Genomic DNA, 19,050 nt, shown 5'->3' with positions numbered 1-19,050 from the left:
AAAAAAAAGCTTGATTAGGTCAAGAATAGTGATAATAATTGAACAGGCATTTCCACCTGGGTTTAACGTCTCATCTGAACGACAGCAGCTCCAACAATGCAACAACAACTTGTGCTTAGCAGAGAAATGAAGGACGTGCAGGAGGCTGGAGCCAGCTAAGCAAAGGGGGCAGGTAGAAGAGTAGGGTTCATGACACAAGTTAAGGTTATGAAGAGCAAGCTTTTGGTCAGATACCAGGAAATATTTCTTTACACAGAAAGTAATTAAGAGTTGAAACGCGTTGCCAGGAAGTGCGTGGTTAAGGCCAGGAAGTTTTAGTTAATTAAAAAACGGTTTGATGTTGTAATGGAAAGAAAATAGGATGGGTGTTCTGTAAGGATAAGATCAAATGGGCTGATTGACCTTCTTTATCTGTACCTCTCTTCTGATCTCCCACAGGAACTGACAAGGCGAGAAGTAGAGTACATGGCACTATCGAGAGATACGACCGAGACAGACCTCAAGCAGCGGAGAGAGATTCGGGAAGGAACCGCGTTTTACATTGATCAGGTGAATTTTTTTGTACCTGAATGTGAATTAATTATTTAATTTTGAAATTGTGAGGTGGGAGTGACTAAGTATTTGTAGGCGAACAAATACCGCCTGTCTCTCCAGGTGGACGTTAAATATCCCATGGTGCTATTTGAAAAGAGAAGGGAATTTCTCCCGACATCCTGGCTAACAATCCTCCAGATAAAATTGGTCATTCATTTCATGGCTGTTTGTGGGACATTTCTGTTGAGTACTGCAGACCTGCCTGGCTTTGGAACTAGACAAACAAGACCACCAGAGATTGAATAATTTTCAACACTGCATTGCCAAGCACGTTACCTTGGCTCCAGCTCATCCCCGAGCAGTCCCACTTACCTCCCTTCTCTCCCACTCTTCCCCACTCCAGCCCCCCACCCCCTGGAGGAGAGTCCCTTTTTAGTCATGCTGTGGAGTGAATTATACAATAGCTTTCATTAACCAGAGTGCACAGACAAAAGCTAAACAACAGTGACAGATACATTGCCATTACTGACAGCTTGGAAGCTGGGGTGTTTACTAAAATGAAGTAAACCATGTTATTTGTTTTCCTAATTTAATTTGATTGACGGCTTTAGAAATAGATGTGGATGTAGCTTCTGCCAAATCACTTCTCAGATTTCCTGTATTGAGCTGAGTTTTTTTTCTTTTTTCTGCCCCTCCAGTTGGAAACTACTAATTCCGTTATTAAAGGAATATAATAATAATAATAATCGAGACGTCTCAAAGCACTTTTCAGGATATACTGTAAAATGAATTGACTGTATACTTTGTGGGCAAAATATGTATGTTGAGCAGATGATATAGTGTTGCCTGATCTAAAGAAACTGATGCGACAAGCAACAAGAAATTGATTTATTGTAGCTAAATATGGTTTGACATATGAACTGTTATATTTGTCTGATTTCAGTTAGTTTGTTTTAAGCCTTTCTTCACTGTATGTACATTGGAGCGTATTGAATTATTTAATAACTTGTGTCTAAATAAACTGCCTTCGCCTTACTCAACTTTAGCTATTGCTCTATGCTCTATCCAAACTTGGTAAAGTGATGGACTGAGACAATGAGGCATTGGGGTCTGTGGTATTTACATGATAAAGGTCCTCCAACTGGTGGAACCATGGCTCAATGGGAAGGGATGTGTGCCCGAGCTGCGGACAGGAAGACGGTGGCCGTGCTCTCACCCATTTCATGCTGAGTTGTGTTGGTCACTGGGAAGCTCACAGGGAGTTCCTTGTACCTACCATCCACCTAGTGAGCGCTCAAATCTGCGCTTGTCAGATGTCGAACGACCCACTACTTGACTATCCTTTTGAGGGGAAGGAGAGATAACGGCAGGACTGCATCTTGATTTATGCCATAAATATTCAATCAAGAAAAATCTGGAAACACACTGCCGATTGAACACGGTCTTACCTAGACTAGAGCAAATGTTCTGGGGGGCTGTTTCTCGAAGGCCCCGTGAGCCACAGTTTGGCCAGTACTGAGTTACAATTACTCTTTGATTCGGTATGCATTTATTCAGTGAAATCACAAAAGATCATGGCATTTGGCAATTGATCCAATTGAATAAACTCATGTGAAAGGAAAACTCTTAAAACACCTTGTTGTTTAAGCAGACGTCCGTAGAAACTGGCAAGCTGAATCACTGTGGATCGAGATGATGCATTCTTCCTGATCCATAGCACAGAAAGTTCAAGACTTTACCTCCAATTAATGAATGACTATTTGTTGATCTCAGCTCATCAGCCAAGCTGTTTCTATAAATCTGATTTATTCCAGTTGCTTCCACTCTAGGTTACAATATCTCAATCCATAGAATTAGTTTTTCAGTGCTTTCGTGAGCACAATCCTATTTTTTTTGTAAGTGGACATTTAAATGGATCTGATGGAATATTCTTCCTACCACCAGACGGATCCTCAACCCAGCAACAGCAAATGCTATTGTGCATTTCGACCAAAGCATTTCCTTGGTAAATATACTACTTGTAAATCTTGATTGGTGCAGCATGTTTTGTAGCATTTAATGAAACATTATTCATAAAAACTGTTGTGGCTCAAAATTCCGGTGGGTTCAGAAACCAATCCCACATATTGTTTCAATGGAATTTAATATTTACGTTATTTACGATGATAGTTGCAGGCATTCCAAACCTTAAGTCTAGTTACATTTCAGGTTGGCCTCCCACATCCTGGCCTCAATAGTTAGCTGTTGTGGATAGAACAGTAGTTGACTCTTTGGTCTACCCACTTGTGAAGACATTGCACTCTAAGGTGATGGGTTATGCATTCCAAACATGGCTTACCCAATTATTGAGTTGTTTACAAAGTTTGAGACACCACGTCGTTTGAACTCTGCTCTGCCCTAGTTATAGTATAATAGAGCTTTCCTAAGTCACAACTATCGCAGTTTTTCAGCTTTCTCTTGGTGGAGACTGTAGAGCTCTGCTTACTTATGTGGTACTCCCATATATTTGGGGTGTTCTGCATTACGCCAGAGTGACCTGCAAAATATTGATTCAGTTCCTCCAACAAACTAAACTCCGAACCAGGTCAATGTATCATCTGTAATGCTTTTAATTTTTATCCTAATCTCTATGTGCTTCTACATCTTGGATTCTCTGGAATCTGGGGGGACTACTCCTGTTGTATAGATAGTTTTGACCTCAAGTTCTGACTTGGTGCTGAGTTACTAGTTTAAAACTTTTAATCTGGAAGTCATCCTTTCACAACGGGGTGTGTTGGGGAGTGGCTGAATATGATATTCTGGAAATCTCCTACACATAGTTTAGAGTTGTTCAAGGTGAGAAATGACAGTATTAGTTGAATAGAGATGAAATAGACTTTTCATGATAAGTGCGTCCAAAATGACTTTTCTTCTTGATGTTGGTTATCCTATACAATTCCAGAAATTACTTTTTTGTTTTGTTGATCCGTTGGAAGGATTACTTTGGCATTGAAAGTATTATCTGTGTTCTAACAGTCTATTTGTGTGGACAAACAAACAAGGCACTAAATTTGCTTGCTGCAAAGTCCAACAAATGACCATAAATAAATAATATAATCTTTGCATTTGATATAGCACCAAAAACATCAAAGACTCCCAAGTGCTTTCACAAATACAGGGTGACCCTGTTATAATGCTATGTTTTGGATCCATAAAATTAGACACCACGTTGCAATTGGTCAGCAAATTACATTTGTATTTAGTGCTTATATCTCTAAATCTAAGAATGATTCTTAATTGATTCTTGTGTGGTAGATGAATGGAAGTTTGATCTCAAAACGGGAAATTAAAGTTTTGGCCTAAAAAAAGTACTTTATTTTCACAGGTAATCCTAGCTGTTTTATTTTGCATTGAACGCGAGCATAGAGTTCAAAATAACATACAGTGATAGAATTTCCTTCGGATAATATCTCAAACTCAGACCTTGAATCCAGTACATGAGAACATTCATGCAAGCTGAGTTAGAACAACAACAACAACAACAAGATTCCATTTATAGAGCGCCTTTCACGTCGGGAGGACGTCCCAAGGCGCTGTACAGTTCATGTCATTGGCTTGAATGATGAAGTGCGCCACCTTACGAGTCATTGTAAAAACCCTGTAAAAAGTGTACAATGTGCTTTTTCGTGTTAACCACAATTGATTTTGTATGTCAAACAGTATTAAGTAATGTCAATATTGGCATTCAATTAGCTTAACAATGTACAATGTTATTGAATGAGTTAATTTGCTTTTGAATTGTTTTTGTATAACATATGGCTAAGTTTAAAACTGATGGATACTGTACAGTGGAACCCTGTTATAACATGGGTTTGCTTATAACCCTTGTGGACCCCAACATTTTCTTAACTAAAAAAATTCAAAATCCTAATATTGCACAATCCGAATTTGTTGTTGAACTTCAAATCCTGTTGTTTTGCTTCATAATGTACCCATTGCAACAACTGGATTTGGAGCATGAAATGCGTTTTGTGGAGCCATGAGTAATTTTGTGTGATGTGCTCCCAATAGGTGATCAGATACGTCGCCACTCATGCTACGTGTACTCTTGAACCAGGTCGCCACTCATGCTACGTGTGCTCTTGAATAAACCTCTAATATAGAGAAGATCCACTGTATTATTAGAATCATAGAATTTAGGGGAAGAAATTCCATGTGGTTCATCACATCGGCGATGGCTCTTTGAAAGACCAATCCAATCAGCCCCATTTTACCTGCATTTTCCCCATACCTGTGAAATTACTCATTTGTATACATGTACCTGGTTCCCTCTTGAAAGCTAATATGGATCCTGCCTCAGTCACTGTTCCTGGCAGGAATTCTACATCTACACCCTCTGTCTAAAAAAACACAAATGTCACCTAATATCTCCTTTTACTCGACAACAACAAATTACGTGTGTATAAGCTCCTTTTATGTCGGGAGGACGTCCCAAAGCGCTTTTACTCCTTTAGTAACAAACTTGTGTGCTCTAGTCACTGTATCACCAACAGTGGAAATAAGGAATCCCGATTTACTCTATCTGTATTTGTTACAATTGATGTGATTTTATTCTGTTACAAAAAACAAGTCTATTGCCAATTACAGTGTATGGATGAGCTTCAAAAATCACTCACAACGGTACCAAACAAAATAATAATATAGATGCAGTGGTAAACTCCAGGCAAGTTTACGATCTACACTCAGTTCTCATAGTTAATTCATAAATGATTTACACTCATTGAGTTGATTGATAAATGTGTGTTTACGAGATGGTCTGTTTAGTTTTGCTTGTTTCTAAGTAAGTCAAGTGTTTGATTTTGCGTCTTTTCATTACGAACTAGATATGGTATGTCAATTTCCCTCCTGTAGGTGGGTTTACAGCCTTCATATAGCCACAGTGTGGCTGAGATCAGATTCTCAGTGTTGGGATGAGGGAAATCATAAATGAAAATCCCTGTCCCAACCATTTGCTGCCCTGTGCAAATAGTTTGTCCTTAACCGGCTGCTACCTGAGTAAAAATATCAAGTGCCCGTATCTTAGAAAATGAATGAAATGAAAAAGGAATACAGAGCAGAGGTGGATCTTGTTGTAATCCAGTTGGTTGGGTCCCCATTGCAATGGGTCTTGCTATTGGTAACACTGTGTCATAGGATCACTGATAATATCACCAAACCGCACAGCGCGAGAGTCTCCAGAAACTATTGGGATGCTTACCTTCTCTGCCTGTGTGTCAGAAGCTGGAAGCGTACCATACGTCTGGTGCAGATCCACGCTTCATCAATGCTGTAAAAAGACTGATTATAGCATTTACCCAAGTTATAACAGAACTTGACTATATTTGAAATGAATCAGTCACGCTAACGGGGACTCCTTCGAGCAACTAGAAGAATGTTGTGCCAATTTCATGGTAACCCAGCTCTGTTGTAATCTATTTGTGAAGGAGCATCCCCTCCAGCCAACATGAATTGGAACTGGATTTCTTCCCGTTAAGAAATAATACAAGTTAGACAGACCCCCCTGGTGAGTCATTTTCTAGGCGAAAGCCTTAATCTGCAAACATTCTCAAAACGATCCCAAACCAATTCTTCTGTGCTGATTTCAAATGATGCCACAGAAGGAATAAGACCAACCATCGTATTGCATAACACATAGTTAGTGTGATTGAAATGTTAATCACACTTCCCGAGTTAAAAGTGGAGAAGTGCATGTTATTGTTGCCAGATATGCTGACAAGTTCCCAGCCTGCCAATACCTGACTTATCCCGCAGTAATCAAATGGTCTATTTGTGTATTGCTAAATAAAAATTTCAAACACAAAACATAACATTCTACATTTGTATTGAGATTTTGTCTTTTAGGCACTTCTTTCACTCTTTCTTACACTAAATTGCTTTCAAGTGGTGTCATGGTGAGGTGTGAAATACATTTACATGGATATCTGACATTCTGTTGACTATTTTTAAAATACCATTCTGTCAGTACTGCAGGCAATTTATGTTTAATGAATCGACAAGAATAGGAATATCTTCATGTAAAGTCCAATCTCTGCCTATTAATGCTGTTATGATTAGATTGCCCACAAAAGGTTATGAAGGCCCTTTGGCACATTTGATTTTACCTTCCAGACTATCCACCCGTCTTCTCATTATACCATCAAACTATTTCATAAATGAATCCAGTGACCTGGCATCAGCCAACTTTCTGTTAATCTGTTCCACCTGTTGACCACTATCTGTGTAAAGACATACTTCCTGGTATTGTTTCTAAACTTGCTCTTCACATCCTGAACCCGTACTTTCTAATCCTTGCTGCCTTGGCGAATCCAAAAATATGGTTTACTTTATCCTGTTCAGTATCATATGTACCGCTGTAATGTCTTAATTTGAGGCTAAAGAGCTCTGTCTGTCTTATCTAGTTTCTCCTGAACCCTTTTAACATTGACAATCTTTCTTGTTGCTCTTCTGTGCACTGTTTTGAGAGCCCGGGCAGCCCCTTATGTTGTGTGACAAGAACTGACTGTTCACCTGCCCAGAGTGTTGACGCTTAAATTGCATCTAAATAGATAGTGAAATGAGTCTAATGATGTGACTTGTGTGCTGGCTGTTACAGTAATTGAAGTGCTAATCTCAGCATGTTTTGTGCATACAATGATGGGTTTCCAATTTGTTCTGTGTGTGTGCGTGGGTGTGTGTAAGTGGGGTAAGGAATAAAATCAATATCGGTCCTGGTGATTTTAATTCAAAGACATTAAGGAGCAAAGGAGAGCTGAGAAGAAAGTATCAAGGGAAATGTTTCAAAGGGGAATGGCAAATTATTCTTCCAAAGACAAAATTGCACCTGCAAGTTCCTGCCTTGCTCTGCATTTATTTCATTTTACTATTTCAATTTCCATGAATACTAAATGAAAGTCCAGTGAACATTTCAAGTAATATGACCTTATAGCCAATATAGCACGTATGTTTTGAACAACCAATTTCTAGCCTCAGAAGTTGACGTACCATTATTGTTCATACTTATGTGCTTATTTGGAAAAATGAAAAATGATGAAATGGAAAATTCAGCATTCATTTTTTCGTCTCACATGCCGAGGGCTCTTGTGATCAAACCACTCGAGAGACTGTCCCTTTAGAAATGTGTAATGCATCACAGTCGGCCAGTGTTCCTCGCCTACACTACACTAGGTTCAGCTTAATCATACCTCAGTTCTTCCTCTCTGTCATCAATAGCAGTTCATGCTGTTACTTCCACAAATAATTGTTTTCATTGGTTTATTCATTGAATTTACATATTCATTTGCTTTATAAAACAGAATGTTTGTGTGGACAGCGTTATTAGGTTTTACTTTGCCCCAAAAGCTGGCCTTAATATGGAGTCCTGTAGCTTAGTGGTTAAAGCGTTCGCCTCGCAAGCAAGAGGACCTGGGTTCAATTCCCGGGCAGGTCGACAGGTTGGGCAAGCTTCCTTACTCCACATGCCTCTGTTTACCTAGCAGTAAGTAGAAACCCGGTTGTTTGTTGACTGGCGGATTGCTTTTCTGGGGGCAATAAAACCTTCAAAACAAAAATAAATTTAAAAAAAAATGTGGTCACTCGATCCATAACTGTTTGTTGGATACTGCTGTGTGCAATTGGCTGCCGCGTTTTGCCCACAAAATATACAGTCAATTCACTTCACAATATGTTCTGTGAAGCACTTTGAGAAGTCCCGAAGACGTGATAAGGTGCTACATCAAATGCAAGGATTATTTTTATATATTAATTAATGTTAAATCCTCGTTTCTTTCATCCAGCTGTTTCTTTAGTGTGATTGACTGCGTATAGAGTTTGAACGAATGAGGAAGAATTTAAGATGTCCAAGTTACGAATGGCTGAACTTATGGTGGGGAGAGGGAGGGAGAGAGAGGCAGAAGGAGGATGCTCCAAAGGTTAGGGGGTGTACAATTTAAAGGCTTGGCCACTGATGTTGGTGGGACACACACAGCAAATCCCAGGAGGCTTAATGATCCTTTGAGAGTGTAGACAGCCTTCATAATGTCACATCATTTGTCCTATGCGAACCTCACCTACCACATTGTTCCCTAACTGAGGGGCCATAAGTTATATTTCAGTAAAGACATAACTTTTTTCCAACAGTCAAAGGAAATTCTACTCCACCAACAAGCTACAGTGGAAATCATTTTTGCTAAAGTGAGTCTTAGATCAATGTACTTCAAACTGCGAAGTAGATAAGTTTAAATCAGATCACAATAGCACCCGGTGCTTACTTGCAGTACTCCACAGGATAGAGCTAAAACTGGAGGAAAAAGCAGGATATTTTGGTACTAAATTCCAATTGTGAACCTGTGACCTTTACAGTTAACATTTACAAAACCTGTGGATCCAAAGTTCCCCCATCAAATACATAAGAGAATCTGACTCTGACGTACGTAAGCCTTGTTAATCACTCACTACTAGCATGCTGTAACAGTATATCTATCTGTCTGAGAGATAGAATCATAACACCAAGTATAAAAATGACTCGGATGGGAATTAAGGTGTAACAGTTGATACCCAGCCTCAAATGAAATGACCTGTTGCCCATGTTATCTTTACTTAAGAACAGAGCAGTGACTGACTGACTTGATTCAAACCACATATGGTTCATTGCCAAAACAGACACCTTCCAGGTTTCCCATTACGTCCTTGCCTTACCCCACTGCTGCTTAAACCCATATCTTAGCCTTCTTCCCTGGGAGGAGAATTTAAAATGTCCTCTTTGTCGGCCTCCCAAGCTCCATTTTTTGAAAAAAAAACCTCTTATTGACCCAGAACTCTGCTGCTTGAGAAGTTTCTTGCACAAAGCTCCACACACACACACATTATTCCCATCCTCGGCAAGCTTTGTTATATCGCAGAGAACAGGGTATAAAATCCTTCTCATGGTCTTCAAAATACTCAGTGTTGCTTGCCTCACTATTTAGTCTTCTCCAGACCTACATTCCAGTTAGGGTCCACCACTCATCTGGCCTTTTTCCCCTGAGTCTTTAACCAAGTCTGTGTGGTCCGAATAGTTGAAGGGTACTATGTGATATTCCATCTCTGATGGCTGCTGTTCTGGATTAGATGTTGAGACACTGCAGTCACTCTCTGTGACCCCTGCTTAGAAAGGAGAGAATAAAAAGTCGGTCTCCCTCCTGTTCACTACCCCTTGAATGATGCCATTTGTGGACACCGATCATGTCAAAGATTGGGCCAGACTGCTAACTCTCCTGTCAAGTTATCAGCAAGGGTCGTCCATTTAGTTTAATTCATTCAATAAAACACAGTTCTGTAGGCTATAGATCAGTTCCCTCTCACACTGTTTACACATGCTAAAGTTCATTGATTCATAGTGTTAATTGACTGGACTTTGTGTGAAGAACTTAGTGTAGTATTTGTTTGATTATCTGTTAATTTCTGAGATTTTTTTCTGCCAGGCATGAGTGAAATTGAAATGTTCTAAATGGTATTCGTTAGCACCATAATGCTCTAACATTGCTCATTTTAAGCAGTGGAAGCCAAGAGCACCACATTGTGCCAAGGGGCAGGTTTCATTACAATCACTGCTCCAATGAAGTCAATAAAGTGATAATTCACTTGAAAATATCCAGTTTAGAATTGATTCCGCCGTTTCTGCTAAAGTTGTGACAGTTAATAAACACGGGAACTAACAGAAGGTAACTATGACCTATGTAATTTATTCTAATAGTGATTTACCATCAGATCTTCCCTGAGTGGAATGGATCATTTTTCTATCCTTCATCATTTCTTTTATCGAATGCATAGTCGGTAATATTACTCATTTTAAATAATGAGAACTTTTAACGCAGGAGAAGAAGGATTAGGATAATAAGAAACCTTGCATTTGATACAGCACCTCATCACATCATCAAAATGTTGCACAAAATTTACTATCGAGTGTGTTTACTGTGTATTTTGTATGCAAATGTGGCAGCCGGTTTACACATTGCAATGGATCATCAACAGCCATGAAATGTCTCCAGATTTTTATTGTCTTCTTTAAATGTTAATTGGATTCGCATTTTTCAGAAGGTCAATGGCCACTGTTGTTTCATGATAATAATAATCCGTACATTTAGTATAACACTTTTCACGTTGAGAAGATGTTTCAAAGCACTTCATAGGATATCCTGTAAAGTAGAGTGACTGTATTTATAGGCAAACTCGCAGCCAATTTTCACAAAGCGATATCCCACAAACAGCCATGAAGTGAATGACCAATTTTATTTAGGGGACGGCACCTGCAATTACTCCAAAGCAATATCCCACTGCAAACCCCTCCCCCTCCACCCCACCCCCCGCACACCAATCCATTGGAATAACACTGAACACAATATTCGAACAGCGGTCTTAACTAATTATTCATATAAATTTAGCATTACAGTACTACAGAACCTCATTGCTTTTACAACAACAACGAAATTACATTTGTATAGCGCCTTTCACATCGGGAGGATGTCCCAAGATGCTGAAAATATTTTATACCTCTATTTATTAAAAAACCAAGATTCCATTAACTTTTTGACAGTATTAAAGACCTTTAAGGATTTATGTATATTAATCCCCAAGTCCCTTTGCTCATCCACTCCCTTTAATATTTTACCGCTCAGCGTATACTTGTTTTCCTTTTCATCCTCCCAAAATGTATATCCTCACGTTTGTCCACATTAAATTTCATTTCTCATTTTTCTGCCCAATTAACTAATCTTATCTGTTTCCCCCTGAAGTTGTTTATATCAGCAAACACTGTCTAAAGCTACTCCTGCCAGACTGTGATGTGGATTTTTATTGTTTGTGGTAGATTCTGTTGTGCTTGTGCAAAAACCTGTTGTATATTTGCTGTTACATTTCCTATATTTTTCTTTCTTTTCCTGACAAGTGTGCCGTTCGTGCAGCGACTGAAGGCAGGATACTTGTCCTAGAGGGTTTGGAGAAAGCTGAGCGCAATGTTCTACCTGTTCTAAACAATTTATTGGAAAACCGGGAAATGCAGCTGGAAGATGGGCGTTTTCTAATGTCTGCAGAACGTTATGACAAACTGCTGAAGGTAAATCCAATCACTCTTCCTTTTTTACGAACTCATAGCATCCATAGACTGTCTGGCTAATGTGAACATGTTATTGTAAACCATATTTTGCTTCTTTCTTTTCAAAGAAAAACACACTCCCTCACATCCCTCCAATGGCTAAAATTAAAAATTGTAATATTAATCTGTAGCTTCCTAAATTATTTTTCAAAAAGCAAAAAATCCGTGGCCATCAATTTCCTGATAAGAGTGTCCCATTTCAGTCAGAATAAAGCCATTCAGTAAACAATTATCACCATCAGCACGAGGAGGTGTTTGATCATTTGAGTTCAATTGAATTCACATATGAATCAGTTATGTGTTTTATCTGGAGATAATTGAATTGTGGTTATCTTCATTAAGTGTAACTGGTCATGATGTTTTTATTTTTAACCAGCCATTTGAATTTCTACATCAAAACTGCTGTGGACAGTCCAATAACTTGGACATCCGTTATACTCGCGTACTTTCAGAATGCTTCAGCCCCTCTCTTGATCTTTTTTGGGGGGATGTTTGTTTTCTTTTATTACGTGACTGATTGTTAGATAAATTTACTAATTTGAACTCCATCAACAACAATTTACATTTACACAGAGCCTCGGAAGGATGTCTTGCAGCTAACTGGAAGTTCAAGCCTGGGGTGTGTGTGTTTGTGTGATTGAAGGTAGCTGAAAGCATGGTCAAAAAGATAGTTCTTCAGGCAGGTTTTGAAGGCAGAGAAGGAGGGAGCAAGGGGGTTAGACTCTGGAATAGAGTTGCAGAGAGCGGGGGCAGAATGGCAGTAGGCTCTCCAATGACGTAGTGGCAGATTGGGCTGGGTATATGATGCAGAGCTAGTGCTTGTTGAACAGAAGGAGAGGCTGGGGCAGTAGTATTGTAGGAAGTCGCAGAAGTAGGGTGGTAGGGAGGAGGCATTTGAAATCAATTTTGGTTTATGGTACAAGGTATTAGTTTCTACACAATGCCATCCATTGGTTGGAATTGGACATTACAGTGCTCTCCGATGCCAGCCTCACATTTTCCGTAGAACATAATATGGATATTCCCGTACACTACACGCAGGAATACATATTGTAGCGAGCAATCTGTTTCCTCATTTCCAGATTTGGTTCTTGTAACATGCAATTTTTAAAAACATATTTAATGTTACTCTAGAATATTTGCTTTGATGATGCTACTTATTTTTCCCCTTTTTCTTCATCTGCCACAATTTTCTTCTCTCGCTCCTCAAGTCCTCCTCGCCTGGACCCAAAGTAGTTAGTTAAACTTGGGTGTTATTCCAAATATTCCCCTTACTCCAATGATGATTTTACCACATGCTTTTTATTGCTCCTAGTGCCTGTCTGACAAAAACCCTATTAATTGTCCAGAAAGGATTTAATCTACCTCTAGATCCTCTCTCGCGAAATCTGCCTTCCTGTTCTGCTATTGCCGTCCCCCAGCTCCCTGTGATACACTGTCCCCCCTGCTCCCTGTTGTACATTGTTCCCCTGCGCCTTGTAATAAACTGTTCCCCTGCGCCCTGTAATAAACTGTCCCTCTGCGCCCTGTAATTGACCTGTTGCACTTTGAATAGGAACATACCAAGGAAGAGTTGAATGCAATGAAGATCGTGAGGGTTAGTGAAGATTTTAGAGTCATCGCGTTGGGTCTACCAGTTCCAAAGTATCCTGGAAATCCTTTGGATCCCCCACTTCGTTCACGGTTCCAAGCCAGAGACATTTATTACTTACCGTTTAAGGTAACCTCAATCTATTTATTTGCTGATTATTCCTGCACTGAGATTTAACTGTGCCATTTGTGAGTGGCTCAATTATGAAGTGTGCTATTTTTCATGATTGCTACTTTTTGATCAAAAAACAATTTTTTTTTAAAAATGCAGTACATATGATACAGTAACTTTTACACAGGCCTTAGGTTAACACTGAGAAGGAGCATCTTATTTACATGAAACCTCGCCAACTATAAGTATGGCATCTAATTGCTAAAACAAAGTGTATTTTGTTATGGAGTGGATGTGCATCACTTGCTGCATCAATAAAAGCTGTCTTGTTTTCAAAGTTCAGAAATCTATTTTGAGACCAACATGCTCCAATTTGCTAAGCCATTCAAATCCTCCATCATATTCATTGCAAGTTATTTGCTTTTAGCTTGAGCCAAATTCACAAAACTTGTGCAACACAGATGACAAATTTGACATTTACATTCAACCTCTTATGTACCGGGTCCCATGCTTTGCAAGCTAATTATTTCAACATTTAAATGTCATACATATGGTTGAAGAGAGGCTTCATATAATTATGCTGCTCCTTCTGAGTTTTGTTTAATGCCTTGTGTAAAAGGTTTGGTATTAAATGGCTAATGAGCGAATGGTGGGGCAACCAAGCTATATAGACCAGCTTGCAACTTAGTTTGATCCCTAGTCTGTGTTAGTAACTCACAAGACAAGATTGCGGTTGACTTCAAAGTGCTCGTGCTAGGAAGGGGAGGTGACTTGAATTTCTTCTCTTGATTCTTGTCCAGTAACCTTTGCTCTAGGTGCATAAAATAATAATAATAATCCTTGGATTTGATATAGTGCCTTATCACATCTTCGAGACGTATCAGAGCGCTTTACAGAATATTAAACGAATTGACTGTATACCTTGTGGGCGAGTTTGTAAAAAAATGTTTGTGCTTTTGGACATGATTGGTTTCAAGTGTGATAACCAAACCCCTCCCCACGGTTGAATAACACACCAACTCTTACCACATGTTCACAGATGGGAATAGGCCATGAGGGATGGTGGCCATTGCCTGGTAAGGAGAAAAATCTGAATGTTTGGGGAAAGAAGAAAATCGGGCTCGTTGACAGTGTTGCTTTGCTCTCTTCTTTTATAATAGACCCTTTAATATTACTGAAAATATTTTTCTTCCCTTTTTTATTAGGATCAATTAACACTCTTGTATGCCATTGGACCAAATGTGCCTGCTGAGAGGTATGGAGGTATTTTGTAGCATCTCACAAAAAGGACCGATAAACTGTCCAAACCAGTCAATTATTGCTCGGGTGATTCTCTCCCCAGAATCCTAAAATTTTAAACTAGAAGAAGGCTATTCAAATTGTCCCTATACCTTTTTTTCTATAAGAGATCACTGTTTAGTCCTGCTCATTTGCCCTTTCTTTACATCGTTTTCACAGAATTGCATAAACTGTGCAGCACTGAAACAAACAATTCAGCCCACGCATTTGTGCTGGTGTTTATACTCCACCCCTCCTTATTCCCTCTCCCTGTGCCCATCCCGTAACCTTCTTCCTCAACTTTGTATATTTTTTCCTTTTCAATATTTAGTCTAATCTCTGTTAAGAGCCATTATGGATTGTCCTGCAATCTCTGTTTCTGAGAGCTAACTTTCTGCAGTTGAACGTCAACAAGACCAAGGCTTTCCTGATTGTCTTGCGTCCACCCCTTAGTCGCTGACAGCATCACCAAATATGGTTGCGCACTCAACCTTGCAAGCCAGTCTGGAACCTTGGCGTCTTGTTTGACCCTCAACTATCCTTTCTACCCCACATTCATGCCACGTCCCACTCTACCTTCCCCCACCTCTGCAACATCACCCGACTCCACCACTCTCTCACACCGCAGGCCACCAAGATCCTCACACATGCATTCATAACATCCAGGCTCGGATACGCAAACTCCCTGCTTGTTGGCCTCCCCAATTCCTCCTCCACAGGCTGCAGATCATCCAGAACTCTGCAGCCCGTGTCCTCTCTCGCACCAGGCTCTGCGACCCCATCTTCGCCTGACTCCACTGGCTTCCTATTACACAGAGGATACAATTCAAGATCCTGGTCCTCACCTTCAAAGCCCTCCATGGCCTTGCTCTCCCCTACCTCTGCGACCTCCTAATCTCCTACCAACCTACCTGGTCCCTCCATTCAGCAGGCTCCAGTCTGCTTCATGCCCCCCACCTCGCTCACCCCACCATTGGAGGGCGGGCCTTCTGCCCCCACTGGGACTCCATTCCTCCGCCTCACCCCCTCCCTTGCCTCCTTCAAGACCCATCTCAAAACCCTCCTTTTCAACGTGCCTTGAGTCACCCTCCTTCTCCCCCTTCCCTCCACCCTCGCCGATCCTGACCCCCAGCTCAGGTCCGAAACATTGATTGTCCAGCCCTTTGGGATGTCCTCCCGACGTGGCACTATACACAGGTAATTTTGTTGTTGTTCTGTACCCATCCCATAACCTTCTTCCTCAACTTTGTACATTTTTTCCTTTTCAATATTTAGTCTAATTCCTGTTAAGAGTCATTATGGATTGTCCTGCAATCTCTGTTATTAATACGGTATTCATCCTGTGTTTTTTTAAAAGAATTCCTCATCTCTGCCTTTGCTTTTTTTAATAATGACCTCAAAGTTTTTATCGTCCTGGCAGTCGCATGCACATGTCATGTCCCAAACTATATACTATATATACTATATACCAGCTTGGAGTTAGGCTCTGCCACTGTTAAGCGCTCTGAGACACTACCCAGCGTGGAGGGAGCTTTTTAAGTGCAAGTTGTTATTGTACTGTATCTCAAGATATTATTTCTTGAAAGAAATCTCATCTAATTTGCTTTTGAAAGAATCAACACTTTCTGCTCCCAATGTTTCCCCAGGGAGCTTGTTGGATACATTCACTACTCACTCACTGAAATAGTGTTTCCGCAGATTTGTTTTGAATTTCCCCCCGCTTCAATCGGAGGCCATGTATGAGGCCATCAAAGTTGTTTCTGCTTCAGTGTTATGCAGGGTGTTGACTGAACGATTATTGCTTCACCAGAGTATCTCAGATGTTGTCCTTCGCTACAACGCTCTGCTCTCAAGAGTCAACAACTCTTGGCTTGCCCGAGTTCCCTGTGGATAACCTCCAAGCTGCCATCAAAATCTTGGTAAGTGCCAGCAGTAACTTAGCAGCACTCGTGATTTAATTCTGGATACAATGTACTTAACTGCAAACCTAATTGCTATTATCTGGTATCACCAGGATGTGTTTCCAATGATGTCGACGCAACAATTACTCCAGCGACTTTATCCATTCGATGTAATGCTTGGCAACGAAGGCAGAACTGGAGTGAAGGACGTGCTGAAAGTAAGTTAGTGATCTTAAGAGTGGAGCCTTCATTACTGGCCTCCGCATTGCCAAACATTGACTACCAGAAAAGTCCAGCAACGCAGCTTGAATGACAGTGAGGATTACATCTGTTCAATCTTGGGCGTCTCAGCGTTGATTAAAGGGACTTCACTACGATAAAGCTCTGGGTAAACTGGTTAAATTCTCCAAAACTAAGGAGGTTAAGGTGTGATCTGATTGATGCCTGTAAAATAATAAAGGGAATTGACAAAGTGGATTAGGGAATGGCAAGTGACATGCTAAAATCAGCAGATAAACCAACTGAAAGTGAATCCAGAAATGTTTCCTTGCACAAACTTGAAAATTTACAAAGCACTCGCCCTAGATGCAGAATAAATTGAGATGTGGAAGTGGGAGATAGATAAATAAAGGTATAGTATAGATATGGAGAAAAGATGGAATAACCAAACACCGATGCATACTTCATGTACGTTAAACATTTAATATTACAGCCCGTAAACTTTAATTCAGAGAAAAATAGGTCAGTTGCATAGATTGGTAAAAGCAAAAAAATTGAAAGGAACTGGTAGCTTTATCTTAACCAAATGTAATTCAGCATGGTTTGCAAATAGTACTGCTAAAGTTCCTGAAAACTCAACAAGAATCAGCAACGTTCACCAATGATGACAATACCAACTTGGATTTATTTAACAGTTTTCATGGAAGGTAATGTTATGAAGCGCTTTACAGAGCTGTTGCTGGACACTGAGCATGGGGGAAGGGGAGCAAGGAGGCGATTAGCACAGTTGATGGGGTAGGTTTCCAGGAGACTTTTCTAAACAATTAGAGCGGGGGAAGCGGAGAGATGTGGGGGGAGTTCCGGAGTGTGGGGATATAGCGGCTGAAGGCTCGGTCACTGATGATGGGATGGAGAGGGTGAGGAATGCATAACAGGACTGAGTTTACTGAGAGGAGAGGGGCCAAGCAAGAGAGTGAGGCTGAGGAAGCTCATAGAGGCAGAGAGGAACAAGGTCATGTGGAAATTTGTGGGTGAGAGTGAGGATCAGAAGTCAATCTGCTGGGAGACAGTGGAGCCGGGGGAGGACGGGGTGATGGACATGTGAAGTTTAGTGTGGGTGAGCTAGAGCCTATGGATAGTAATGCTGGGAAGGGCTGTGAGGAATACATTGGAGCAGTCATATCTGGAGGTAACAAGGTAATGAATTTCCTCCAGCAACAAATTGTTAAGTGACAGGAGGTCACGCGTTCCTTCATAGTAGAGATTTCTTCATTAGCAATGCGTACTCGTTGCTGTTGTACATATCTTTTATACGCCGGATATAAATAGAGTGGTGTACAACATGATGCTGGTTGAAAAGGATGTAAATTAGAAATACTGAACTGATCATCTCTTGTTTTTATCTCCGGTTATCTTTTCTCCTCCTCTCCTGGGAGAACTTGTGGAGTCCTGTAGCTCAGTGGTTAGAGCAATTGCTTTGCAAGTGAGAGACCTGAGTTCAATTCCAGGCAGAGGGCGAAACCTTGGGCAAGTTTCTTTACTCCACACGCCTAATAATAATCCCTCCAAAACCCAAAACAATAATAAATTGGTCATTTTCAATCTACGACTGTTTGTGGGACATTGCTGTGCGCAATTGGCTGCCGCGTTCGCCCACAAATATACAGTCAATTCACTTTACAGTGTGTTCTGTGTTCTGTGAAGCGCTTTGGGACGTCCTCCCGACGTGAAAAGCGCTATATCAAATGCAAGGATTGTTAGTATTATTATTATTATTGTGATGCACTGTCAGTTAGCGAATGAAGGGAAAGCTTAGAAAGGGGTGAAAGTCAGGTTTGGGACTCACATATAATAATAATATTAATAATAATATAATTATTCTAAATATAATATAATAAATAAATAGTTCTTATTTCTTATCGTGCACCTGCCTGCACTTGCACTGGATTTACACTTGCTTCTCAGACACAGAGTGGGAAACCCTGATGGCCTTCTCTGTTCAGCTGGTAGGAGACCTGAGGTGCCAGACTGGCAGGATGTCTTGTGTTTTTCTTCCTTCCACTTATCTTGGCTTGTGTTCATTCCTTCCTCATTCAAATTCACCCTGAAACAATTTCTGACTAATTAGCTTCTCACCACATTATTTACAAGATGATGCTGATGCAAATTGGCTGTCGCATTTGCTTCCATAACAACATTCATCTCATTTCTAATTCATTTAATTTCAGAAATTGTTTGGTAACATTCCTTTTACCTGAAAATCACTGTAT

The 19,050-nt window shown here is 40.3% G+C and overlaps 1 protein-coding gene across 1 annotated transcript in view; it reads left to right on the top strand.

Annotated features, from left to right (window-relative positions):
* Window positions 1-19,050, top strand: part of vwa8 (von Willebrand factor A domain containing 8) — a 135,041-nt gene that overhangs the window by 13,105 nt on the left and 102,886 nt on the right. The window contains exons 4-9 of the mRNA XM_042334046.1: window positions 439-549; window positions 11,474-11,641; window positions 13,236-13,400; window positions 14,588-14,637; window positions 16,471-16,579; window positions 16,675-16,779. Of these exons, the coding sequence (XP_042189980.1) occupies window positions 439-549; window positions 11,474-11,641; window positions 13,236-13,400; window positions 14,588-14,637; window positions 16,471-16,579; window positions 16,675-16,779 (708 nt within the window). The remainder of the gene's footprint in view (window positions 1-438; window positions 550-11,473; window positions 11,642-13,235; window positions 13,401-14,587; window positions 14,638-16,470; window positions 16,580-16,674; window positions 16,780-19,050) is intronic.

The sequence above is a fragment of the Callorhinchus milii genome, unplaced genomic scaffold (genome assembly GCF_018977255.1).
Source record: "Callorhinchus milii isolate IMCB2004 unplaced genomic scaffold, IMCB_Cmil_1.0 Scaffold4, whole genome shotgun sequence".
Classification (NCBI taxonomy): domain Eukaryota; kingdom Metazoa; phylum Chordata; class Chondrichthyes; order Chimaeriformes; family Callorhinchidae; genus Callorhinchus; species Callorhinchus milii.
The sequence above is the reverse complement of the archived record's forward strand: the minus strand, read 5'-3'. Positions and strand labels throughout refer to the sequence as shown.